Source organism: Monodelphis domestica, chromosome 8, assembly GCF_027887165.1.
Source record: "Monodelphis domestica isolate mMonDom1 chromosome 8, mMonDom1.pri, whole genome shotgun sequence".
Classification (NCBI taxonomy): domain Eukaryota; kingdom Metazoa; phylum Chordata; class Mammalia; order Didelphimorphia; family Didelphidae; genus Monodelphis; species Monodelphis domestica.
This window is the reverse complement of record NC_077234.1, coordinates 225,002,506-225,026,658: the sequence shown is the minus strand read 5'-3', so window position 1 is coordinate 225,026,658 and position 24,153 is coordinate 225,002,506. Positions and strand designations below refer to the sequence as shown.

Below are 24,153 nucleotides of genomic sequence, written 5' to 3'. Positions count from 1 at the left end.
GGAGTAGGGTGAAGATAAAGATTCCTATTTTGAACAAGAGTGATAAAGACTGAGATAAAACCATCAGATTGAGAAAAAAGCATTTAAAAATCATAGCAACTTTAGAGAGAGCAACTTCAATTGAATGGTGAGGTAGGTTTTAGGAATGTAGAGGAAGCGGACACTCCTAATATAGACAGCTTTCTAAAGGAGCTTTGCTAAAAAGGGAGTAAACATAGAATGGTAACTAGCAAGGATAATTTGATTAAGTGAGGATTTTTTTAAGAATGAGAAAGATTTGCATGTGTTTGTAGGTAGCGGGGAAGCATCTAGAAAATAGGGAGATATTGAAGATTAGGGAAAGAGAATAGAAATTGTAGGTACAATCTCCTGGAGAAGATAGAATTAGATAGGATCAAAGGTATATGTGGAAAGATTTGTTTTGTCAAGATGAAGGAGCTAAGATCTTCCTGTGTAAAAAGAGTGAAGGAGGAGATATTGGAGGAATAAATATTTGCTATTAATTTGTCACATAATTTATGTGGGATGAAGAACAGAGGAGTTGAAAGAATTCCTAGTGAATGACCTTAATATTTTCAATAAGTGTGAAGTAGAATGTTCAGCTGAAATGTTGGGAGGAGTAGAGACCATGGGAAGCTAACAAAGGGACAGAAATGTTTGTAATTGGCATCATGGTGAGTAGGACAGCAAATTTGTCAGAGAGGTATGAAAGAATTACCTTATTGTAGTTCAATTGAATTGATGTAAAATAAATTAGCAATAGACCCTATCAACATATTTTTCTCCAAATCCATTCAAGCAGCCTATGAACAATAATAAAAGTAAAGATAGAGGGAAAAATCTAAGTGATTCAATCCAGTCCTAACATGAGATTAAGAATCTCTGATGGGGGGGTGGGGGGGAAATTTCAGGGAATTTGTGAACTTGGATCAGAAAAAGTTATATCTTTATTTCCACCAACCAACTTAGGGTGTTCTTAGTTTGGCATTAATGAACTTCTTGTTGTTATTAATGATTAATTTATAATTAGCTTTATTTCAATGTAAATGACTATTTTTGTAATTCTATTTTATTTCATGCATTTATTCTGTGAAGGAGTCTGTGAGCATCACCAAAGTGCTAAAGAAGTCATTGATTCAAATATGGTTAAGAACTCCTGCTCTACCTGAGATTTAGCATCCCCTTCAATTATAAATGTAGTCAACAAGCCACTATAGTAGGCTTTACTATACTAATACTGGAATCCATAACAAGAAAGATTAAGAATCTGTATTCTAGATATTCATCCACTGCTGGTTCTCCTTGAGAATGTGTGATCTAGGATTTTTGGGGAAAGACAGGGAGAGGTTCTTGAAAACTGGCAAATACTATTTAATATTTTAGAATATTGAGAAAAATTCATTGTATCTTTCTGACATTTGAACTTTAAAAAAATGTGTAGCGAGAGGTTCTAAAGTTATCATTTGAGAAAGAAATTTTAGGTAACTAACAATTCTACAAATTAGCTTGTTTAGATCATGTTTTCTCAACCACAAAGCATATAATGAAATATGATTTTAAATATAACTGTAAGGTTTCCCAGACCACAAAAACTAAATGAGGGATTTGATTTAAACTGCATGTAGGAAATCTTATAACTTTGCATAGGCTTATACAAACATATCTCCTTCATATACTAATTTTCAAGAAAAATAATGCAGATTACTTACAAGATGTACTATCATGATAATGTCTGTCTAAGTTGCTATATCTATCTAGAAACTCACTTTTCCAATTTATAAAGAAGTAACTTTTAGCATAAACAACAATTAAATACACTAATCTAAAGTAGAAAGTAAATTGTTTTATCCAAATGCTGCTAGATGAAACTTTGATATTTGAAAAATATGGAGTATTCTTTTTTAATCAGATAATTGAAAGAGCTTTGAAATCAAGAGCAGGGTATTCACAGATTATATTAATATTTACAATGAATTTGAAAGATAGAAGAAATCTCAAACAGCTACAGACTCGACCCTTCATATCTCTCCCAAACTCCCCATGAATTAAATTCCTCTATTTTCCCTATTTTCTTTCCTTTAGGAATTGATCTATCTGTATATTAATGATATTTTCAAAGATAAACAAGCTTTTTCTTAAGTTTCCACTTACGATTTGGAAACTATTATTCTTGGTTAACATAGGAAGTATAGAAATAAGGAGCCACTTAGCTCATACCCCCTCTCAACTGTGATAGTGGGAAAGACAGAGGGGACTTTAAAATGCTAGGACCAGGAAATCAGCTGCTGGAGGGGACTGATTCCTCTTTCCTCCACTAAGCTGGTCAAACTTAATGAGTCTGGACCTGGCCAAAAGTGAGTCAACCCCTCCCAACTTTCTTCTCTGTCTTTGAAATCTTCCTTCCTATTTTAAACTTAGAGACAGCCTTCTATATACCAAATGGCTACTTTGTTTCTTTGTAAAAGAGAGATAGAGAAAGAGAGGGGTATAGGGAAGAGATGGGAAATCCCTAATGACTTTTTCCCTATCAGCTGCTGAAGGCTTTTTGCCACAAAATCACTTCAGAGAAATGGTTTGACTTTCCCCTAAGGAAAGTGAGTTTAAGTCAGCAGAGGTCCTTAATGGGCAAGAACTTCTTTTGCTCAGCCAAAGTAGAAAAAGGTTTCTGAAAGGCAACTCCCTGTCTCTTGTCAGAGTCTCTGGGGAGAGAGTGAGTCCAGACCCAGTTCTGGCCAACAGTTTTTTTCTCCTTTGAATCTTCTTTTGAATTGCATGTAATGCCCTTCCCGCGCAGACTCATGTCTATTTCATCTGCTTCTCCTGGGTCCATTTTCCTTACATTTCAGGTTTTACTTTACTTTTTTCCATTCTTCCTTGATTATACAACACACATACTATTTCAACACACATATCATTTCAGTAGCATTTCTGAAAGAATTTGGCTTTCCTTTGTTATTTAATGAAGTCTAAAATACATGAATACATGTATACTTCTGACTGAATTGACAGAATATCTTAGAGAACTTTGTGTAATTTATAATGCTAGCAAACCAAAATTTTAAATTGCTATTGTTTTCTAGGTATTTACTGGTTCTGTAGAAGCCTGGGTGCTTCTCACAGTTTAGTGAAATTTGTGTATGAAGTTATTTTCTTGTATCATTTTTTTTCATTTTCAGAAAAAAATTAACCTTTCCTTAAAAGCAGTTTTATAAAATGTATATATTTGAAAAACATTTTTATTACATTATCAAAAAATTGAGCTAAATACTCAAAGTATGCACTACTATTTTTATATAGTTATTTTCACATAATAGTACCACCCCCACCAAGAAAAATACCCAAAAAACTAATTCCCAGGGCTGATTGAGATTAATAGCAAAGTAAAATAAAGTGAGGAAAGTATATTGTAAAACTAAAAGTGCTAAAAAAAGGTGAACTATTATTAACATCTTTATAATATAGTTAGTTCTTATAGGTATAGTTAGATAGAGGTAATAGTCATATAAGTGCCAAACAACATTCTCACGTAAGGGCAGTTTTTTATGAGCTTTTACTTAATCACGTTACATATCAAGAATTTCAGCAAAATTAACTGGTGACATAATTCAGTTTCTTTTTCTTTGTGTACCACATTATCTCCAACATTTATCAATTTCTTTTATTGCCATATTTGCCAGTCTGATAGGTACCTCAGAGTTGTTTTAATTTGTATTTCTTGAATCAGCAAGGATTTAGAACACTTACATCTGCTTACAGATAGTTTTGATTTCTTCATGTGAAAAGTGCCTATTCATGTCCCTTGACTATCAATAGGGGAATGGCTTGATTTTTTTTTAAATTGACTTAGTTTCTTATATTTTTGGGAAATTAGACCTTTGTCTGAGAGTTTTGTCAAAGTTTTGATAGGTATACTATTCTATGTTCACCTAATTTATTTATTTATTTATTTCATTTATTTATTATTTCACTCTTTATATTTAAATAATTTCCCCATTTTGAATTTATCTTGGTAGAGGGTGTAAGATGTTGATCTAAACCTAATTTTTCCCATACTGTTTTCCAATTTTCCCAGCAGTTTTTGTCAAATAGTGAGTTCTTGTCCCAAAAGTTGGAGTCTTTGGGTTTATCAGACACTAGCTTCCTGAAGCCATTTTTTTACCCCTAGTCTATTCAATTGATCCACCCTTCTGTCTCTTAGCCAGTACCATATTGTTTGGATGACCCTGTACAGTTTAAGATCTGGTACTTCTAGGTCCCCATCCTTTACATTTTTTTTTCATTATTTCCCTTGATATTCTTGATCTTTTGTTCTTCAGATGAACTTTGTTATATTTTTTTCTAATTCTATAAAAAAAGTTTTTGAGTAGTTTAATAGGTATGGCACTGAATAAGTAGATTAGGTATGGCACTGAATAAGTAGATTAGTTTGGGTAGGATTGTCATTTGTATTATATTAGCTCATCCTACCCAGGAGCAATTAATGTTTTTTCGAATTATTTAGATCTAGTTTTAATTGTGTGAAAAGAGTTTTGTATTTGTATTCATGTAATTCCTGTGTTTGTCTTGGCAGATAGATTCCTAAATATTTTATATTGTTTAGAGTGATTTTAAATAGAGTTTCTCTTTCTAACTCCTGCTGCTGAGTTTTGTTAGAAATATATAGAAATGCTAATGATTTATATGGGTTTATTTTGTATCCTGCAACTTTGCTAAAGTTGTTGATTATTTCCACTAGCTTTTTAGTTGATTCTCTAGGATTCTTTAAGTAGACCATCATATCATCTGCAGAGTGATAGCTTAGTTTCTTCATTGCCCACTAATTCCTTCAGTTTCTTTTTTTTCTCTAAATACTATTGCTAGGGTTTCTAGTACAATACTTCATAATAGAGGTGATAATGGGCATCCTTGCTTCACTCCTGATCTTATTGGGAAGGCTTCTAACTTGTCCTCATTGCAGATGATACTTGCTGATGGTTTTAAATATATGCTGTTTATTATTTTGAGGAATGACCCTTCTATTCCTATACTTTCTAGTGTTTTCAGTGGGAATGGGTGTTGTATTTTGTCAAAGGCTATTTCTTCATCTGTTGAGATAATCATGTGATTTCTGTTAGTTTGATTATTGATATGGTCAATTATGTGGATGGTTTTCCTAATATTGAACCATCCTTGCATTCCTGGTATAAATCCCACCTGATCATAGTGAATAATCCTTATGAGAACTTGCTAGTGTCTTTTTGCTAATATTCTATTTAAGATGTTTGCATCTATGTTCATTAAGGAGATTGCTCTGTAGTTTTCTTTCTCTGTTTTTGGTCTGCCTGGCTTTGGAATCAGTACCATATTTGTGCCATAAAACGAATTTGGTAAAACTCCTTCTTTGCTTGTTTTGTCAAATAATTTGTATTTGTATTGGGATTAGTCATTTTTTAAATGTTTGATAGAATTCACTTGTGAATCCATCTGGCCTTGGCCATCTTGGCCATTTTTTCTTAGGAAGTTACTTGATGACTTGTTCAATTTCTTTTCTAAAATGGGATTATGTAAGTATTCATTTCCTTTTTTGTTAGTCTAGGCAACTTACATTTTTGTAATTATTCACCCATTGTCATATTTATTGCCACATAATTGAGCAAAAATACTTCTTAATAATTACCCTAATTTCCTCTTCATTAGAGGTGAGATCACCTTTTTTCAACTTTGATGCTGTTAATTTGATTCTCTTCTTTTTTTGGGGGGGAAGGGGGGATTAGATTAACGAGTACCTTATCTATTTTATTTGTTTTTTTTCATAGTACCAGCTCCTATTTTCATTTATTAGTTCAATAGTCCTTTTACTTTCAATTTTAATAATTTCTCCTTTAATTTTTAGGATTTCCAATTTAGTTTTCTTCTGGGGATTTTTAATTAGTTCATATTCTAATTTTTAAAGTTGCATGCCCAATTCTTTAATCTCCTCCCTCTCTATTTTGTTGGTATAGGCATTCATTGATATAAATTTTCCCCTGAGTACTGCTTTGACTGTATCCCTTAAGTTTTATATGTTGTCTCCTTATTATCATTCTCTTTAATGAAGTCTATAATTATTTCTATGATTTCTTTTTTTGACTCACCAGTTCTGAAGAATTAAAATTAGTTTCCAATTAATTCTAAATTTGCCCTATTAACTGTTGTTAATAATTTTTATCACATTATGATCTGAAAAAGATGCATTTATTATTTCTTCTTTTCTGCATTTGTTTGCAATATTTCTATGCCCTAATACATGGTCAATCTTTGTATATATCTACCATGTACTGCTGAGAAGTAGGTATTCTTTTTTATCACTGTTCAGTTTTCTCCAGATTTGTATTAATTCTAATTTTCCTAGCATTTAATTTACTTCCCCTACTTCTTTCCCATTTAATTTTTGGTTTGATTCATCTATTTCCAAAAGGGGAAGGTTGAGATCCCCAACTAGTATAGTCTTGCTATCTATTTACTCCTTGTTCAATTTAATTGAACTTTATTATATTTTATTTTTTAACTTTTTTAATTTAAAATTATTTTAATTTTTCCTTTTGAAATCTAGATACTAAATTATTTGGTACATAAATGTTTAGTAATTGCTGTGGGGCAGGTCAGCCTCCCACAGGGTCTTGGAGGTGGGAAGGTGTCGGTGAAATGATGGATAGGACACAGTTTTTGCATTCAACCCTCAGTCCAGGTTTCACAGGATAAACTGCTCCGCTTTGACTGAGGCCTGGCTTTATTTCATACCCTCATGATCACACATCTACTTGGCACACAGTTTCATTCTCAACATGCATATTTCCATGGAACCTAACAACAGACAGGAAGCCTAGGGAAAGAGTCAATGAAACATTGTTGCCAAGGGCAGGATTAGTGGGTAGAATCAACAAGACACACATATAAGTTAGGGATTTCAGAGCACAGATTTGCCAGTTTTTATGCCTAGAAAAGAGGGTCCTATCTTAGTGGGCATATAAGAATCCTTAGGTTTAATTTTGTAAGAGGGCTCTCCTGGTAATATCCTGGGGGGGACAGAGTGGGACATCTGTATTAACCCTGCAAGCATGTTGTTCTCATCTATTTTTCTTGGGGCTAAGTAAGAATATTAATCATAGCAATTCCAATAATAAGTGGATGTTAATAATGAAAGTCACCTAGGGGGGTTTCAGTGGGTGTTTCCATCCTTCCTGGTGGCTGCTTTACAGTCCCCAGTTTCCATGTGGACCGTGTCAAACAGCGTGGTCTTTGATGACTCCTTTTTTGTTTTTTAATTGGAGTGACTTAAATTCATCTTGGGCTTGATGTAGGGTAGAACCTAGCTATGGATGATGACTGTTATGCAGTCAATCAATCTACATGTGTGGCATTTTACAATTTGATGGGATATTATCAGATTACCTAAACAACACTCTTGTGATGTTACTAAAGCAAAGAATTCTGTGATCATTTACTAGATTTCTACAACACTTTGTGATTGATATGATTAATGTGAATAAAGCCATTTGTATGTTAGTACCCCTTGACCTGCTGAGAGGATCATTGTGCTTTTGGTCAACTTTCACTATCAATTATAATTGCTTGGGAGATGAACAACAAAACATCTTCGTATCTAGGTGTGAGGACTTAAAGCAGACCAGTTTTGGGGTTTTCCTCAATTAGCAAGTTCTGTTTATCTTGTGTTACTTGTAAGTGCCTAGCAATGCTGCTTGGCTTCTTTTTTCAACAAATTCATTGGAGTGTGGTAACTGTAGGAAAAGATTGATTATAGTACTCAAGCTTTTGGCTGGTGTTTATTATAGGGCCCTTGAGCGTGTCTTGTGCTTGAGAAAGGAGGGGTCATGGGCAATAATCTTTGGGCTTTAATACTATAATTGCAAACTTTTTGGGGTAATGACCTGGGGGCTTAAAGTTGGATATATATTTATTGATCCTATAAGTATTGGTTCTCATATTATTTCTCCTGTATTAGGGAGAGAATAATAATCCCAAGAATTCCATTAGTGGGGAAAATTTGGGGAGAAAAGTCACAGAGGGGATCATCAGGGGACCCTCATTTTGGGGTCTGCTTTGCAGACCTCCTTTCCTCAGACTATGACCTTGTCAGTTGGTTGTGGTATGATGGCCTCCGGCAAGTAATTATATTACTTCGTTATTTATATTACCCTTTAGCAAAATATAATTTCCTTCCTTATCTCTTTTAATTAGATCAATTTCTGCTTTGACTTTGTCTGGTATCATGGTTGCTACTCCTGCTTTTTTTACTTAGGTAATAAATTCTACTACAGTCTTGTACCTTGAATCTTTGTGTGTCAGCCTGTCTCAAATGTATTTCTTGTAAATAGTATATAGTAGGATTCTGGTTTTTAATCCACTCTGCTATCCACTTCTGTTTAATGGGTGAGTTCATCCCATTCACATTCAGCTTTATAATTACTGTGTGTTGCCCTCCATCATATTATCCCCTTTAGATCTTGTTCTTTTTCCCTTTCACACTATTTGTCCTCAGTATTTTGCTTTTTGTCACTTCCTCCAATATCCCCCTCCCTTCAATTACCCCCACCTTTCCTTATCTTGTTCCCCTTTTACTTCTTTTTAGGGTGAGAGAATTCTATACCTCACTGAGTATACTCATCTTTCCTTCTCTGAGCCAATTACAATGAGACTAAAGTTTAAGCATTGCCTGTCATCACCCTTTCCTTCCCTCTCTGTATTTATTTTTCATGCCTCTATTATATAATTTACCTCCTTCTGTTGCTCCCTTCCCTTTTCTCTCAGTACAACACTTTTTCAGCCATTGATTGTTTTTTTACATATCATTCATATGCATACATATATCATATACATACATATCATTCCATATCACATTTACATATACATCATATCTATCATATCATCATAATCAGCTTATTTCTCCACCCTCTTTCTGAGTAAATTTCTTCTATCTGCTCCACTACTAAGAGTAAATTTTGAGAATTGTTGAAATCCTCTTTCCATGTAGACATATAAACATTGGGACCTTAATGAGTCCCTTAAATTTTCTCTTATTTACCTTTTGGGGTTCTCTTGTAACTCGTGTTTGGACTTCAAATTTTTTATTTAGGTCCGACTTATTCCTCAGGAATGCTTGGAATTCTTTTATCTTATTGAATGACCACCCCCTCCCCCAACCAAAGAATATACTCAGTTTTCCTAGATAGTTGACTCTGGGGTGTAAACCCAAGTCTTTTGCCTTCCTGAATATCATATTCCATGCCTTTAAATCCTTTAATGTAGAAGCTACTAGGTCCTGAGTGATCCTGATTGTAACTCCATGATATTTAAATATTTTCTTTCTGGCTGCTTGAAGTACTTTTTCCTTGGCTTGGTGACTCTTGAATTTGTCTATTACATTCCTGGAAGTTGCCAATTGAGGATTTCTTTCTGGAGGTGATCTCTGAATTCATTCAATTTCAATTCTGTTTTCTTGTTTGAGGATCTCTGGGCAGTTATCTTTGATAATTTCTAATAATATGATCACAATTTTTTCATCATCATGGCTTTCAGATAATCCAATAATTCTCAGATTGTCTCAGATCTATTTTCCATGTCAGTTGTTTTTTTTCAATAAGATATTTCATATTTTCGTCTGTTTTTTCACTCCTTTTATTCTGATTTTTTTTCTTGATTTCTAGTAAAATCATTAGTTTCTAGATGGTCAATTCTGATTTTTAAGACCTGGTTTTCCTCTGTCAGTTTTTGGTTCTCCTTTTTCAATTGGCTCACTTCTTCCTGCATCACCTTCATTTCTCCTTGCATCACTTTCATTTCTCTCCCACTTTTCCTATAACTTAATTCGTTTTTGAAGTCTTTTTTGAGTTCTTCCAGAATCTGTGTCCAATCCATATTTTTCTTTTAGACTTTGGGTGTGATTCCTTTGCTTTCACTGTTCCTTCCTATGTCTGTAACCTTACCCTTTGTCTCCATAAAAATTGTATAGTTAGGTGCTTTTTTATTGTTTTCCATTTTTCCTATCTAAGTATAGGTAGGCTCTGTTTTCTGGGAAGTTGGGGTACCCTCGTAAACATCAGTCCTTCCTTGATGCTATCTTCAGCTTATTTTCTGAGTTGTTACTAGTTTACCAGATGGTTTGAGGGCTGAGAGCTTGGAGAGCCCCTTCCCTCTGCAGATTTAATTGACCCTTAAGTTGCTGATAACTTAAAGACTTTCCTCAGGCTTTGCCCTAGACTTAGGCGCAAGTTTTGGTCTTAAGGTGTTCTTGATTTAACCAAGCACTATCCTGGAATTCTGCCCTTAGTTTAAGAGCAAAAAGATTTAGGGGAATTGCTCCCCCTGAGGACTATGTCCTCATCCCAAACCATGGATTTTTATCATTCCCAAGACCAAATTGGAATTCCTGGCTTCACTATGTGCCCACATGGATCAGCCCCCATTCACTCCAGATTTCTGTGGTCTGGGACTCCAGACTTCTCCACAGGTTTGAAGTTTCAAGGTTGTGAATTGGCTTGGACAACTATTTGCCCAGGCGGGCTCTCAGGGTCTGAATATTAGTTTGGTATTAAGTTCAGAACCTGAGACAGCAGATGTGGAGTGCTTTCTTTATGGTTTTCTCTTGGCTTGCTCTTCACTCCTTGCTAGAGTCTCCTGCTGGCTCTGTTCCCCTTTCACCTTAGTTCCCCAGATGGTCTCTGCCACCTTTTGGGTTTTTCATTTCCTGAAAGTAGTTTCACTCCGTCTAATTTTTGGTTCCTTCACTCCTGTATTCATTTTGTGGTGATATTTTAATCTTGGTCAGAGAGGATTTCCGTGGTCAAACAGAGCTGCTGTTCTAGTTACTCCTCTATCTTGGCTCCACCCCAAGGCTTTTCCAAACAGTATTATAGTATACTTTTAAAAATATCGATTCAATTTTTAATCATTTTCTGTCATTTTGCAATGCATTTTTTTCTCCCTCTCTCCCATCCCTCTCCCAAAGACAAAAAATTTGATATAGGTTGTACATATGTTATCATATAATACATATTCCTATATTTGGCATGTTGTAAAAGAAAACACATGTTGCTTATATTAAAGAAAAATTAATGAAGGAAATAAAATGAAAAAGGGATGCTTTTGTCTGCATTCAGACTCCAGCAGTCCCTTCTATGGCAGTAAATGGCCTTTTCTTCATTGTTCCTTTGGAGCTATCCTAGATCTTTGCATTGCTGATAATAATTAATTTGTAGCTGATTATTGCTGTTATTGTGTATAACGTTCTCCTTCATATAAATCTGTCCTGTGTTTTTTTTGACATTCATCATTTCTTATGGCACAATAATCTTCCATTACAATCATACCACAACTTCTTCAACCATTCCCCAATTAATCGACATACGTTCAGTTTCTGATTCTTTGTTACCACAGAAAGAGCTGCTATAAATATTTTTACAAGTAGGTGTTTTCCCCCTATCTGTGATGACTTTGGTCTTGCTGGATCAAAGGGTATGCACAATTTTATTGTCCCTTGGGCATGGTTACAAATTGCTCTTCAGAATGGTAGTGTCAGTTAATAGCTTCACCAACGATGTATTAGTATCCCAGTATCCTCTTCAGCATTTATCATTTTCTTTTTTTGTCATATTAGCCAATCTGTGTAAAGATTAAAATTTAGGGGAGACCTGGGAGACTGAGGCATCTGAGGCAGTTTCTCTGCAAGGAGTATTATATTTTTTAGAGGTTTATTGAAGATTAAGGATTAAAGAAAATACAGGATAAGAGACACGTGTCCAGGCCATAGAGAGGCCTAGATACAACCTCACCTACATTATGAAAAAAATCCACATCTGCCCCAAACCGAAGTCCAAGCGCCAAGCTCGCCCAAAAGCCTTTCAATCAGCTTAAATACCTTCTCTATCTCAGCCCAGGTGAGATTACAAGGCATTCTGGGGAAGTGGAGCAAAGGCTCGTGGAGATTGTAGTCCTGTATTCGAGTCTATTAGAGCTCCTGGAGAGGTCTGAGAGGAGGGCTTGCTCTGAAGGAAGCTGGAGGTGGAGGCCCCTGAGACTGTTTCTCCATTTTGGTCACATGAGTGATAGGGACTGATCTCTTTTCTTTGCCTCAGCTATGTAAGGGCTTGGGCCTTTGGCCCAGCCTAAGCAGAGGGGGTATTTAAGCCCTATTCCCTTTTCTCCCCTTTCTCTCTCTCTCTCTCTCTCTCTCTCTCTCTCTCTCTCTCTCTCTCTCTCTCTCTCTCTCTCTCTCTGTCTGTCTCTCTCTCTGTCTGTCTCTGTCTCTCTCTCTGTCTCTCTCTCTGTCTCTGTCTCTGTCTCTCTCTCTCTCTCTGTCTCTCTCTCTCTCCTTCCCTCCCTCCCTCCCTCCCTCAATACCTTTCTTCCTCCTGTTTGTAATTAAACTCCATAAAAGGTTGACTGCTGACTTGAGTTTTCACTTAGGAATTACATAGCTGAATTCCTTGGCGACCTTAAATTAATATATATCAGTCTTTTAAAGTGATTTCCATGTCACATCTGCTGGATTTGAGTAGATCCTTTCATCCTACTTACAAAGCAAACCTTGAAATCCATAAGAGGAAGGAAGACCCTCGTATGAAAAAAAGATGAAGTCCTAGTTAACTGAGAAATTTTACTAATAAATGTAGCTTAAGTCTATTCCTATGTACAACTATTTGTCTATGCTATATTTAACTTAACTTACTCCTAATCTGTTCCCTACTTATTATAATTTATCTAAGTCTCTAGTTTAATCTATAACCCAATCTTATGTACAACATATATACATGCTATGCTATATATTTGCAGACACTATTACTAACCTAATTATAGTCTATACATTATTTATAGAGATTTTTTACATATAATATAATAATATACATTGTTCCACATCCTGATGTCAGTCAAATAGAAATATCTATTGATCTTTCTATTTGCCTAAGACCTTATGGACCTAACTATATACATATTTACATTTTGTATAAATACAATTTCAGATACTTGTTTATTTAAACAAGGTCTCCCAATTTGTCAGTTTGTGATTTTGTGTTTTGTGTCTAATAGTGATGTGTTGAATTAATACTTATCTAGTTTCTTCAGATTTCCACTTCTCATGTTGACTGATCTCTTCTTTCTTCCAAGTTATGTAGTGATGCATGCTATTTCCTTAATATGTGAAATTACTTTTGTTTTATTATTTCAACACACTCAGTCTTACATATAAGTCTCATTTTCCATCTGTCCTCTTCTTATATAAAGAAATTTACACAGTTCAAAATCTTAGCTGTCCATTTCAGCTCTCTTTTTTTCCTTTGTTTCTTCTCTCTAGTAGCTATTAAACAAATTTACAAAGTTCAAAGTCTTAGCTGTCTATTTCAGCTTTTCTCTTTGGTTTTTGTCTTTAGCAGCTTTTCTTGATGCTTTTCCTCTGGGATAGTTTAAAATCTTTTCCTCTGGGATGCTTTTCCTCTGGACTGGAAAGTTATCTCAGACATATTATGTATCACTATTATTTCTTTGTGGGGTACTTTTTGGTGTTAATCAGTTTTTGTTTTCATTTCTCAGCACTATCTTTTGCCTAATTATCTTCTATGCCTGTTACAGTGATGTTAAATTTTTCTGGTTTAACATGGGAACAATGGAACCATGAGTCTTTCCTTGCAAGTTTTATAGCTATTGAGGTAGTAAGCAACACTTCATGTGGTCCAGTCCATTTCATGTCTGTGGCCAATTTTCTTTTGAAATGTTTAAAATATTTTGAAATGTCTCCAGGTTTGATGTGCAAATTGTAATCCAGGGGTACTGTTTGTTGTATCAAGCCCATTTCATGCGACTCTGCTATTCTTGTTTGTAAAGCTTATATATATTTTGTTAATTGACAGTCTCCACCTATCATTACAATGTGAGCTGGTTTACAAGTCCTTCCTTGCCAAATTGCATGTCCATATAGTGTCTCAAATGGAGAGATGTGCAAATCTCCACTGCATCATGTTCTCAGATGGAACAGAACTAATGGCAGAATGTCTGTCCATTTTTGGTGTGTTTCTTAGAAAAATTTCCTATCAATGTTTTGATATCTTTATTTTATCTCTCCACTTGGCCTGAATTTTGGGGATGATGTGGTGTATGGTATGTTGCTTGTATTCCTAGATTTTTATAAATTTCATTTAATATTGATTAAGTGACTTCCACAGTCTGAGTCCAATTTTGAGGGAATCCCAAATCTAGGTATGATTTCTTTTAATAGGATTTTGACTACAAATGCTGCATTGTTCTTTTTGGCAGGAAAAACTTCTGGCCATCTAGTCAGTCAGCCTGTCTATGATGACAAGGCAATACTTAAACCCTTTATCTTTTGGCATATTGATTAAATCTATCTGTATGCATTCAAATGGAGTATATGCTAAGGGACGACTCCTAACCCTTTGGTCTTATAAACTCCCTGATTGAACTGCATACATATTTTACATTTTTGTCAAACTCTTATGGCATATGTGGATATTTCTGGTGCAGTCCAAAATTGTCTCACTGAATCGATCACGGCTTGGGTTCCAGTGTCCTTGTGCATGTATTGCATTGCACACGTGATAAAATAATGTTCTAGGCAGGATGGGCTTGCCTAGTTGCGAAAACCATATGCCTCTTATTTGTTTCGCCCCTAAGTTCTTTATCCAGGATTGAATTTCCTGTTCATTGTAGGCATTAGTTAGATTGTCCTGTTCAACTATTGAGAAATTCAATACATGCAAAGGTCCTTCTCTAGCTCCAAATTTTGCTGTGATGTCAGCTCTATGGTTTCCTAAGGACACAAGATCATTAGCCCTCATGTGTGGATTATTGCCACTTCCTTGGAAAGTTGTACAGCCTCAAGAAGTTGCATTATTACTTTGGCATATGCGATCTCTTTGCCTTCACTTGTCAAAAATCCTCTATGATTCCAAATTTCTGCTGTGGCATGAATTACTGAGAATGAGTACTGGAAATCTGTGTGAATATTGACCTGTTTATCTTTCCCATTCCCTTTTCCAAGATAAATCCTAGGTATTCCACTTTAGGCATGACCCATTGTAGCTTTGATTTGGAAACTTTGTGGCCTTTCTTATATAGCTCTAGGAGGAGTTTTTTTTTACTGTCCTGGTAACAAACTTTAGAAGATTGGGATGCAAGAAGAATGTCATCCACATAGTGCACAATTTTGACAATTTTGCTTTCTTTGAATTGGATGTTCTTTAAATATTTTTGCAAGATTTGGCAAAATGCCGTTGGGCTATCACTGAATCTCACTGGAAATCTTCCCCATGTCACCTGAGTCCCATTCCAAGTGAAAGCAAAGATTTTTTTTGGCTTTCCTTTGCAATTGGAATGCTAAAATAAGCACTACACAGATCAACAACAGTATAATATCTAGAGTTACTTAGAATTTCTGAAATTATTTTAGATGGGCTTGGAATGACTGCATGGGACTTTTTACAAAGTTATTTACTGCTCTTAAATCTTGGACCAGTCTCCATTGAACTTTTCTCCAGAGTCACATTTCATTTTCTTTATGGATATTATTGGTGTATTATATTCTGAAATTCTTGGGATTAAAATTTTCTGATCCAACAAGCTTTGGATAATTGGGTTGAGTCCATCTATAGCTTCTTTACTTAGTTTGTATTGTGGTATCCTTGGTGGTGTCCCTTCTTTAACATCTACTTTTACTGGTATTGCTGACTTTAGAATCCCTACATCTGTAGAATGTGTAGCCCAAAGTCCTTCTGGTATATGACTTGGTATTTCAAATATTGTATCTTCATTCTGAACTTGTTCATCATCCACTTGTCCCATGAATAGCAGTGGATAATGTTCAAATGAGTCTTTGGGTAGATGTAGAAAGATTTTTCCCAATATATCACATTGAATAGTTGCTCCAATTTTACACAAAAAGTCTCTCCCAAGAATGTTGATTTGGCATTCTTGGATTAACAAAAATGTGTGTTCTGTTATTAGGGGTCCTAGAGTTACCATTTTTTAATTTTAGTTTTGGTACTCTCTGTTTTTTTCCCTGTAGCCCCCATTATGTGTATGTAACTTGTGATTTGGTTATCTTCAGGAGATGTTTTTAAAACAGATTTAGTTTCCCTTGTATTGATAAGAGCTGGGTAGATCTCATTACCCACTCTTATCATGAACCTTGGTTCTATGTTCTCATTTTGTTGGCATACTTGGACCATAGGTGCCTGTATTTCTATTTTGTTCAAATCCCAGTTTTGTTCTTCATCTACAGATTTTTCTTGTTTCTTTGAACATTCATTTTGCAATTCATCATCAGTTTGCAATGGAATTGCATTTTCATGGAGACTTAAGGATGGCTTAATAATGTTTGTGTTTGCTTTTTCTTGTGCAGTTATTATTGGTTGGAATTCTTCTGCATAAGGATTTAAAGTTGACTTTTCTATTATGTCATTGGTATTTTCTTTTGTAATTTCATCCCTGCCTTCAGTGTCGTTGTCTCTAGGAGGTCTGCTAATTTGAATGTTCTCTGTTATTTAATTGTTTAATTCAACTCCTCCATTCCCTGCTACAAACCTTCCTTATTCCCTGTTTTTCATATCCTCCTCATCATTCCCTATAAATATTACATTAATGTACTCTCCATCTTCTACTAACATGTTGGATAATCATAGATATAATTATAAATGTATTACTAAAACTTATTTCAGATTTTTTGGAATTAAAGATTGCTGTGAGCTTCAGTGATTCCTAAATTTTTCTGTGATAGATCACCTGATAGAAATTTTTAATGACTCCTAGAGCTTTTTATGATTGAAAACTTGTTTTCTGTGAAATCAGCAGAGTCAACCTACTTGGAATTATGACTAAATTATAACTGTTTATACCTAAGAAGCATTGACTTTTTATTTAGTTTACCTAGTATAATAGCTCTAAATATGAGTTTTATATATATATATATATTTATATATATATATATTTCCCTGATATATTTCTTTAGTTCTAGAAATGTTCCACATCATGAGAAATTAAGGACAAAGCTAGGGATAATATTTAATCCTTTAATCTTTTTATGTTACTAAAATCCTTATTTCCTCATAAATTATAGTTCTCTGGGCTTTTTCTTTCATTTTCCTCTTTGAAAGTGGTGTTGAAAACTGAGAAACTATTGGGATGAATTCTTGTTTTCTTAGCAATATGTCAATTATGTCATTTTAATAGTTCTTATATTCAGAGATTTCCAAGGAACATTTTTCTTTTTTTTTTTAGTTTATAATTTTGCTGTAGAAATTGCTCTTTGAAGTCTCCTTCTCTCTCTCTCTCTCTCTCTCTCTCTCTCTCTCTCTCTCTCTCTCTCTCTCTCTCTCTCTCTCTCTCTCACACACACACACACACACACACACAAAGTAGTAGCTGTTTCTCCATCCCCTTCCCCCCAATCCCCCAAGTATTAACTAATGTTACAAGTGAAAGTTGTGTGACAGAGGAATACCAAAGGTGGATGAGCAGTCCTGAAAAGGGATCAACAAGCTCTTACACCATCTATACTAAATGCTTATTTGTGGTTTCAAGAATCTGAAGCATGTTCAGCAGCCACACACCAGTAAAATGGTCTTAGCAGGTGGGTTAAACTAGGTTGAAGCTAACCAGTAAGCCTCAAACCAATCAATGAGTTAGGGTTCAAAACCTGTGAAGGCTACTCCTGACAAAATGGATGGATGAAAACAATTCATTTCAGTGTCCTGAAGACCACAGTAGCAGGTGCAATGGAGTGCTTAGAACTTTTTTGTCCTGTCACTGGACTTCAATGACTCTAAAACAGTGAGGCTGATGACTTTGTGCAACTCTACCTCACTTAAAGCCAGTTCAAAGGTGTCAAGATACCACTCCATGATGTCAAACGAAGGAAGAACAACAGCTAACACTATCATTTAACTTGAATAAAGTACTAAGTCCCTCCAAAAGTCTACATAATATATTAAGTCAAAATTTAGGCAGCTATTATAGAGGATAATGAAATCGAAACCTTCGGAATTTTATGATATATTTCCAATTTAAGAGTCACAGTAGCATAGTTTTGAGAGCTCATCTCAGAAAGAAGACCGGTTTCATGTTTTGTGATGTTCTGACCCCATATTTGGAGTTCCCATCCATGTCACTGAAAACTTTGGTCCATTCTCTATTCCTATCCCTAAATCCTAACTGCTTCTAAACATTTTTATTATGGTGAAGAGTAATGTTTGTATAGAAATTTTTTCTGAAATTTGTTCTGAAATATATCACAAAAAGATTAAATCTTATAACCAGAAATATAAATTATATTCTACAACTGTATTTATTTGGATAGAATTTTTCTAAGAAGTCATTGCATTTTATATTATGTGGTGTGAAGTTGCTATGCAGCTGAAATAGATACTTCTTTTAATAGAAATGGGTTGATGGAGGGCTTACCAATGGCCTTCCTATTCTGCCTGTGGGGCGAACAGTGACTGTTTCACCTTTCAGTGGTCGATTAGATATCTGCCCAGAAGACAAAGGACAGATGGATATATACATTAATATGGCAAATCAAGATATCATGGTAAGCAATTTTTTAGACTTATTCAGAGAATTTGGAAGATTAATTCTTCCTGGAGTGTGCACTGATTTTAACAATTTCCATAGCCATTGTTAACTTGAAAGTATGTTTATATTTTGAATATGTTAGATAAATAATTTAGATATTCCTTCAAATATATATACTTTTTAATAATCAGAATAGAAAGTACTTGATACTCTTTATTTAGGCATATTGAACATTATACAAATGAATATATTATTCTTTAATTTATTATTTCTTTTCCCCATTTTTGAGGCCAGTTTTAGAATCAATTTTGATTTTAGACATTTGTTTAAAATGATTGCAATAATAAAGTGTATAAACTATATTAGATAAAATAAAATCCTTATGAATATTAACACATAAATATTAATTATGTGGGGTTGTATTTTTATTATGGATTTTGTATTTTTGTTTTCAAATAAATATCTGTAGTAAGCAAGTTTAGACTGACATTTATATCTGCCTTCAATGCCACTTAAGTCTCATTATTAAAATTTGTTTCTTTTTGTTGTAGTTGTCTAGGACCAATCTGGTAAGACTAAATCAAGCTCTTTTCCCACCAACCCAGAGGAAAATGAAATTACTATATCAAAATGGATTTGATGATGCTACCAAGTTTTTACTAAAAGAAAATTGGTTTCAATAGAATGCTTAAAGTTTATTATGCAAAATAGAAATAGATTTGGGGCACAGGTTCTAATCGAACATGAAAAATTCTATCATCTGTCAAAGTTTTCTTTGTCAACAGAAAAGAGAGCAAAATATTGTTTTTAAAATTAAAACTTGTGTCATTAAAAATATACTCAAATGATAAGCATTTTTAAAGAATACTAATGTTTTATAAAAATGAATACTTATTGCATTTTAAGAGGCATGATTTGAATCCCAATTCAGATTCTTATTAACTTGTGACACCAGGCATGTCACTTATTTTCTATGAACCTCAGTTTCCTCATCAGTAAAACTGGGCTTGAAAATCTCTTAAGATCCCATACAGCTCAAAAGCTTTGATCCTATGTTCTATATTCTGAAATAGTCAATGGGTTGTTAAAAATGAGGAGGTTTAGCTTCCCTGAGGAAATTGTAGCAACTTAATACTCATTACTGTCTTGTGGATTGTACTGTTTCTGCAGTAGTGTTCTCTTTCTTCCTGCCCTCATAACTATGGTGCTACTCAGCTGAAAGAAAGATTCTTTCAGAATGAACTCGTCCTTTCAGGAGGTAATCTCAGGAGCTCACTATAGGAGGTTGACAGAGGAACTGAGACCCATAATTTCTTAGAGAGCCTGTAAAGCCACAGGGAAGATTTTTAAGGATTTATTTAATTTCTGATGTACTGTTGAGTTAACTTTAAGTTAAGATATGGGTTCAAGTCAGGAGCCTAAGGGAAAAGGAAACTAATTGAAATTCCAGAGATGACCCTAGAACTGACTTGTTCCTTCTTTTTCCTCCATAAATATCCTTTCCATTGTTTCTCAACTGAAATTATTTCTGATGGAGGAAAATATCTAAATTCTCTACATCAAACTGCCCTGGCCTTAATAGTCTCAGCACTATCACTTACAGGCTCAAATGTTAAGAGCCAGAGATGACAACAAACAAACAAACAAACAAAAAGAGAAGCAAGGTTTAAGGGGGCAGCTAAAACGTATAGCTTTTTTAAAATAAGGATCTTTTGTAGTAGGTTATGAAACTCGTAATAATTGCCATTGACTGCTACTGGTTTAAAATCATGTCATCTAACCATGGAGACAAAGCCAGAAAAGAGTTCCTGGAGAGAACCCTTTGAAGACAAATCTCTTAATCTTTTCACATTCCGAATTCCAAAACAATTCTGGAGGTTCCCAAAGCTTCATAGGCTCAATTGATATGTATCAGGGATTCTACATAGAGGCTATTTAATTGTCATAGACTTTTAGAATATAGAATCCTATCAGCCTACAGTTCAAGTGATCTGTCTACAATTCTAGTGTTCAGTCAAATGGACAAATATCAGGTGTTTCCATTCCTTAGGAGCTGGAAATTATTATAGTACCACTAAGAACGATGAACTGGATAGTTCTTATTTAGCCTACTAAACATGAGTCAACTCTGAACTATTCATTCATATCTTCTGAAAACACACATTTCATTTGACCAAGTTTTCACATCAAACATTTTGAATGAATAAACCATTTAAGTATTTACTAGGGGAAAAGCACCAGGCTACACACTAGGGATGCAAATAGACAGTCTCTGCTCTCAAGAACATCACATTTTAATGAGGGTGACAACATATATAGCTACAGCTACAAGTCAGATGGAAAAGTCTCCATGGTACTTAGGATGTGGTAGCAAAGGAAGTAATAATGCTTCTCTAAAGTAATTTCTACTGATAAAATCACACATTTCCAATGTTGAACCATTTAACAATGCCAAGTAATTTGGTAGGAAAAATTTTTGAATTTACTTGTATAGTTTTTAAAATCTGGTTTTATGATATTTTGTCAAGCATGAACTCTTAATTACAAGAAGACAGCAGGAAACAAAACAACTTAATTTCATGTATTTAATTTCATGCATATATTTCATACCATTTGAACTTCCTCTTTAATTCAATTTTATGACTTTTAAAATACTGAAATAACACTACTTTTAGACTTCAAATACTACACCCATCTTTCCATTAAGCATGTACATAAAATTCATCTAGCTTTGCCTGTATTCTCTGAATTTTTTCCTACTTCAGTTGTAATCTAATTAAAGCTATGTGTGTTTGGAACTGTGTGAGATTTTTTATCCTGTTATTAAAGATGATTGAAGAATTTTAATTTTTAATCATTGTGGGAGTCATTGCTTTTCCTCGAAAAGAACTTGATGCATTCATTAGTAGGCATTTTAATATGAAGAACCATCTATTTTTTCATTAAGGGGAGTATACTATAAAACATTGTAATTATATACAATGATAATGTCCTGAGATACCACACCTAATTCTCATATGAGGCATGTAATATGCATAATTTTATTTCTCAATGCATTCATGAATATTCTCAGATATGTATATATGTATATATATATATATATATATAGATAGAGAGAGAGAGAGAGAGAGACGTGCAACATTCATCTTTTATTAAATTTTGCTCATTTAGCTAGATCTGAAACACAAAACTGTTTGGGACAGGCATAGCAAATCTAAATAGACATCAATTACTTCTGACCTAGACACTTGGATGTTTATATTATGATTTGCTATAATTGGAATTTTGGTAGGTTCCTGGGCCCCTGTTGTAGCAATTTCCTAATATCTTCAAAACTGGCTTTTAAAATGTCATTAGTTTGTCTTTTGTTGCTTTTCAGTAACATTCTTCACTATGTAACCATGGTAACTTGCCATTTTCATAAAGAAAATTGAATTGGTTTTAAAGTTAAGTAGTCCTCAAAAGGAAGAAGAAATGCATTCAATAATTTAAATAAATAAAGATCATAAGAATCTTCAAAAGATCATAAGAATAATTTGAAATTAAATGGGAAGGTAAATTGAAAGTAATCTAATACATTTTATATCCAACTGAACTGAGGTCTTTTAGTAGAGCTGGAACTTGACCCTAGACCTCATGGCCTCATGACTTCTAATTCAATTCTTAATATAGAGAAAAACAAAAGCGAAGTCCTAAGTTTTGTTTGTTTAAGTAGTTGTCAAAGAAGCATGCATGCAAGAGAAAATTTACATGCATGCAAGACAGAAAGCTGAGGACAGAACAGCTGCCAGTCAAGTGACAGTTCCATTGGAATGTTCTTGGGAAAGACAGTTGGAGCCAAGCCACGCTGCACTGGGCTGAGAAGCTTCTGAACTGGATCCCTTTTGGCTTCTGGAGCTGGGGGAGAGGCTGGTGAACTAAGCTTTGGCTGCTTGTGGCTGATGGTGAAGACCCTGAAGCTTCTGCTGACTGACTGAGGTTACCTGGCTGGTTAAGAGGAGAAGAAATAAAATCTATTGTCCCCATACCTTCCTGACAGACTATGTGTCACAGTTATGACAGAATTGCCATTTCCCCAATACCCTCCAAACCAAGGCTCCTTATAGAGATTAGGGAATCCTATCCCTCTTACCTTATCCTCTACCCTTGTCCTGTCTTCCCCAGATAAGCCCCTTACTTGAGAAATCAAGAGAAAGAGTATTTCTTCTAAATCTCACAGTTTAACCTGGATGACTTGAAGGGAAAGGGAGAGGGGAAGCTGAGGTTTCAGAAGAGGGGAGGAAAACCTCTGATCCATTAGTCATCTAGTAACATTCAATAGACACCCTCAGAAGTAGCACTCTATTACATAGTCCTTACCTGTGAAATTATTGCTTTAGGGAACTTTCAGTAAAGAAACTCCCTTTGCTGATGCATATGATTCCACTACCAACAATACACATTATTAGCTAGTTTGTAGTCTTAAAGCAAGAGTTTTTAATCTCTCTCTGTAAACTGGCCTTGCAGTTTGACTTTTCAGTGTATCATAATCACCTATGAACAAATAACCTTTAGAATTCACTTCCAACATTTTATTTTGAAAATTACTTTCAATAATTGAACCAATAAAAGTTACTAAAATTCTAAGTAAATGTTTTGTCCTCTTTATGCTTGTGAAAATTATGATGAAACAGTAATATCTAATCTTCATCATTTGGTCTTAATCTGATTTCATTTGTATGAATCAAGTGAAAAAAATTCCTTATTACCAATCCAGATCAGCAACTTTTCTGCAATGTATAGTTAAAGTTGTGTGGGGGCATTAAGGAGGTGACTTGACCAAAGTCATATTGCCATTATGTGTCAGAGGTGAGATTTGATCCTAGATTTACTTGACCCTAAACTGACTAGATCACCTATACTACTTCTTTAGCTATCATTTTATGGTTTAAAACTTTAAAAATAAAGGATTTCATTGATTTAGTCATTTCTTTCAGCAATACAGATTAGAGCACCTCTAGGGCAATTTTTATCACTTTCCATGGTTTAAATTGTTCCTTGTGGTGACTAACATTCCATAAATTAGCCTCCCCAGATTTATCTAAACTTGTCTTTGAATAACAGATATAGCTATCACTATGCTCTACTTGAAGCCTTTCCAAGTAACACTGCTTTTTGTGCCTATTGGACCTTGGGCATATCATCCAGAGAGCTTTTAAGTGGCACAGTGGATAAAGTGCTGGGCCTGGAGTCAGGAAAACTCTTCTTGAGTTCAAATCTGGCCTCAGACACTTACTAGCTGTGTGACTCTTGACACTTAACCCTATTTTGCCTTAGTTTCCTCATCTGTAAAATGAGCTAGAAAAGGAAATGGCAAACCACTCCAATATCTTTGCCATGAAAACCAAACGGGGTCACAAAAAATTGGATGTCACTTAAACAAATTTTATCCAGCAAAAATAAAAAGAGCTCATCTATATTCCTTGTTTCTGTTTCCTCCTCCTCCATTGACTTGTTAACCATTTGAGGGTTTCTAATTTGACCAGACAACTGAAACTCTCATAGATTTTTAATTCCTTATTCAATGTGTTTTCAACTATACTATTTTGCAGTTCT

General features: G+C 34.6%; 1 protein-coding gene across 7 annotated transcripts in view; it reads left to right on the top strand.

The window, feature by feature from the left end:
* Positions 1 to 21,412, top strand: part of PNPLA4 (patatin like phospholipase domain containing 4) — a 73,965-nt gene extending 52,553 nt beyond the window's left edge. For all 7 annotated transcript variants that reach the window (XM_056807859.1, XM_016424799.2, XM_056807860.1 and 4 more), the window contains 2 exons: positions 18,422 to 18,574; positions 19,110 to 21,412. In XM_056807859.1, coding sequence (XP_056663837.1) covers positions 18,422 to 18,574; positions 19,110 to 19,241 — 285 coding nt within the window. In that variant the 3' untranslated portion in view covers positions 19,242 to 21,412. The remainder of the gene's footprint in view (positions 1 to 18,421; positions 18,575 to 19,109) is intronic.
* The last annotated feature ends 2,741 nt before the right edge of the window (positions 21,413 to 24,153 follow it).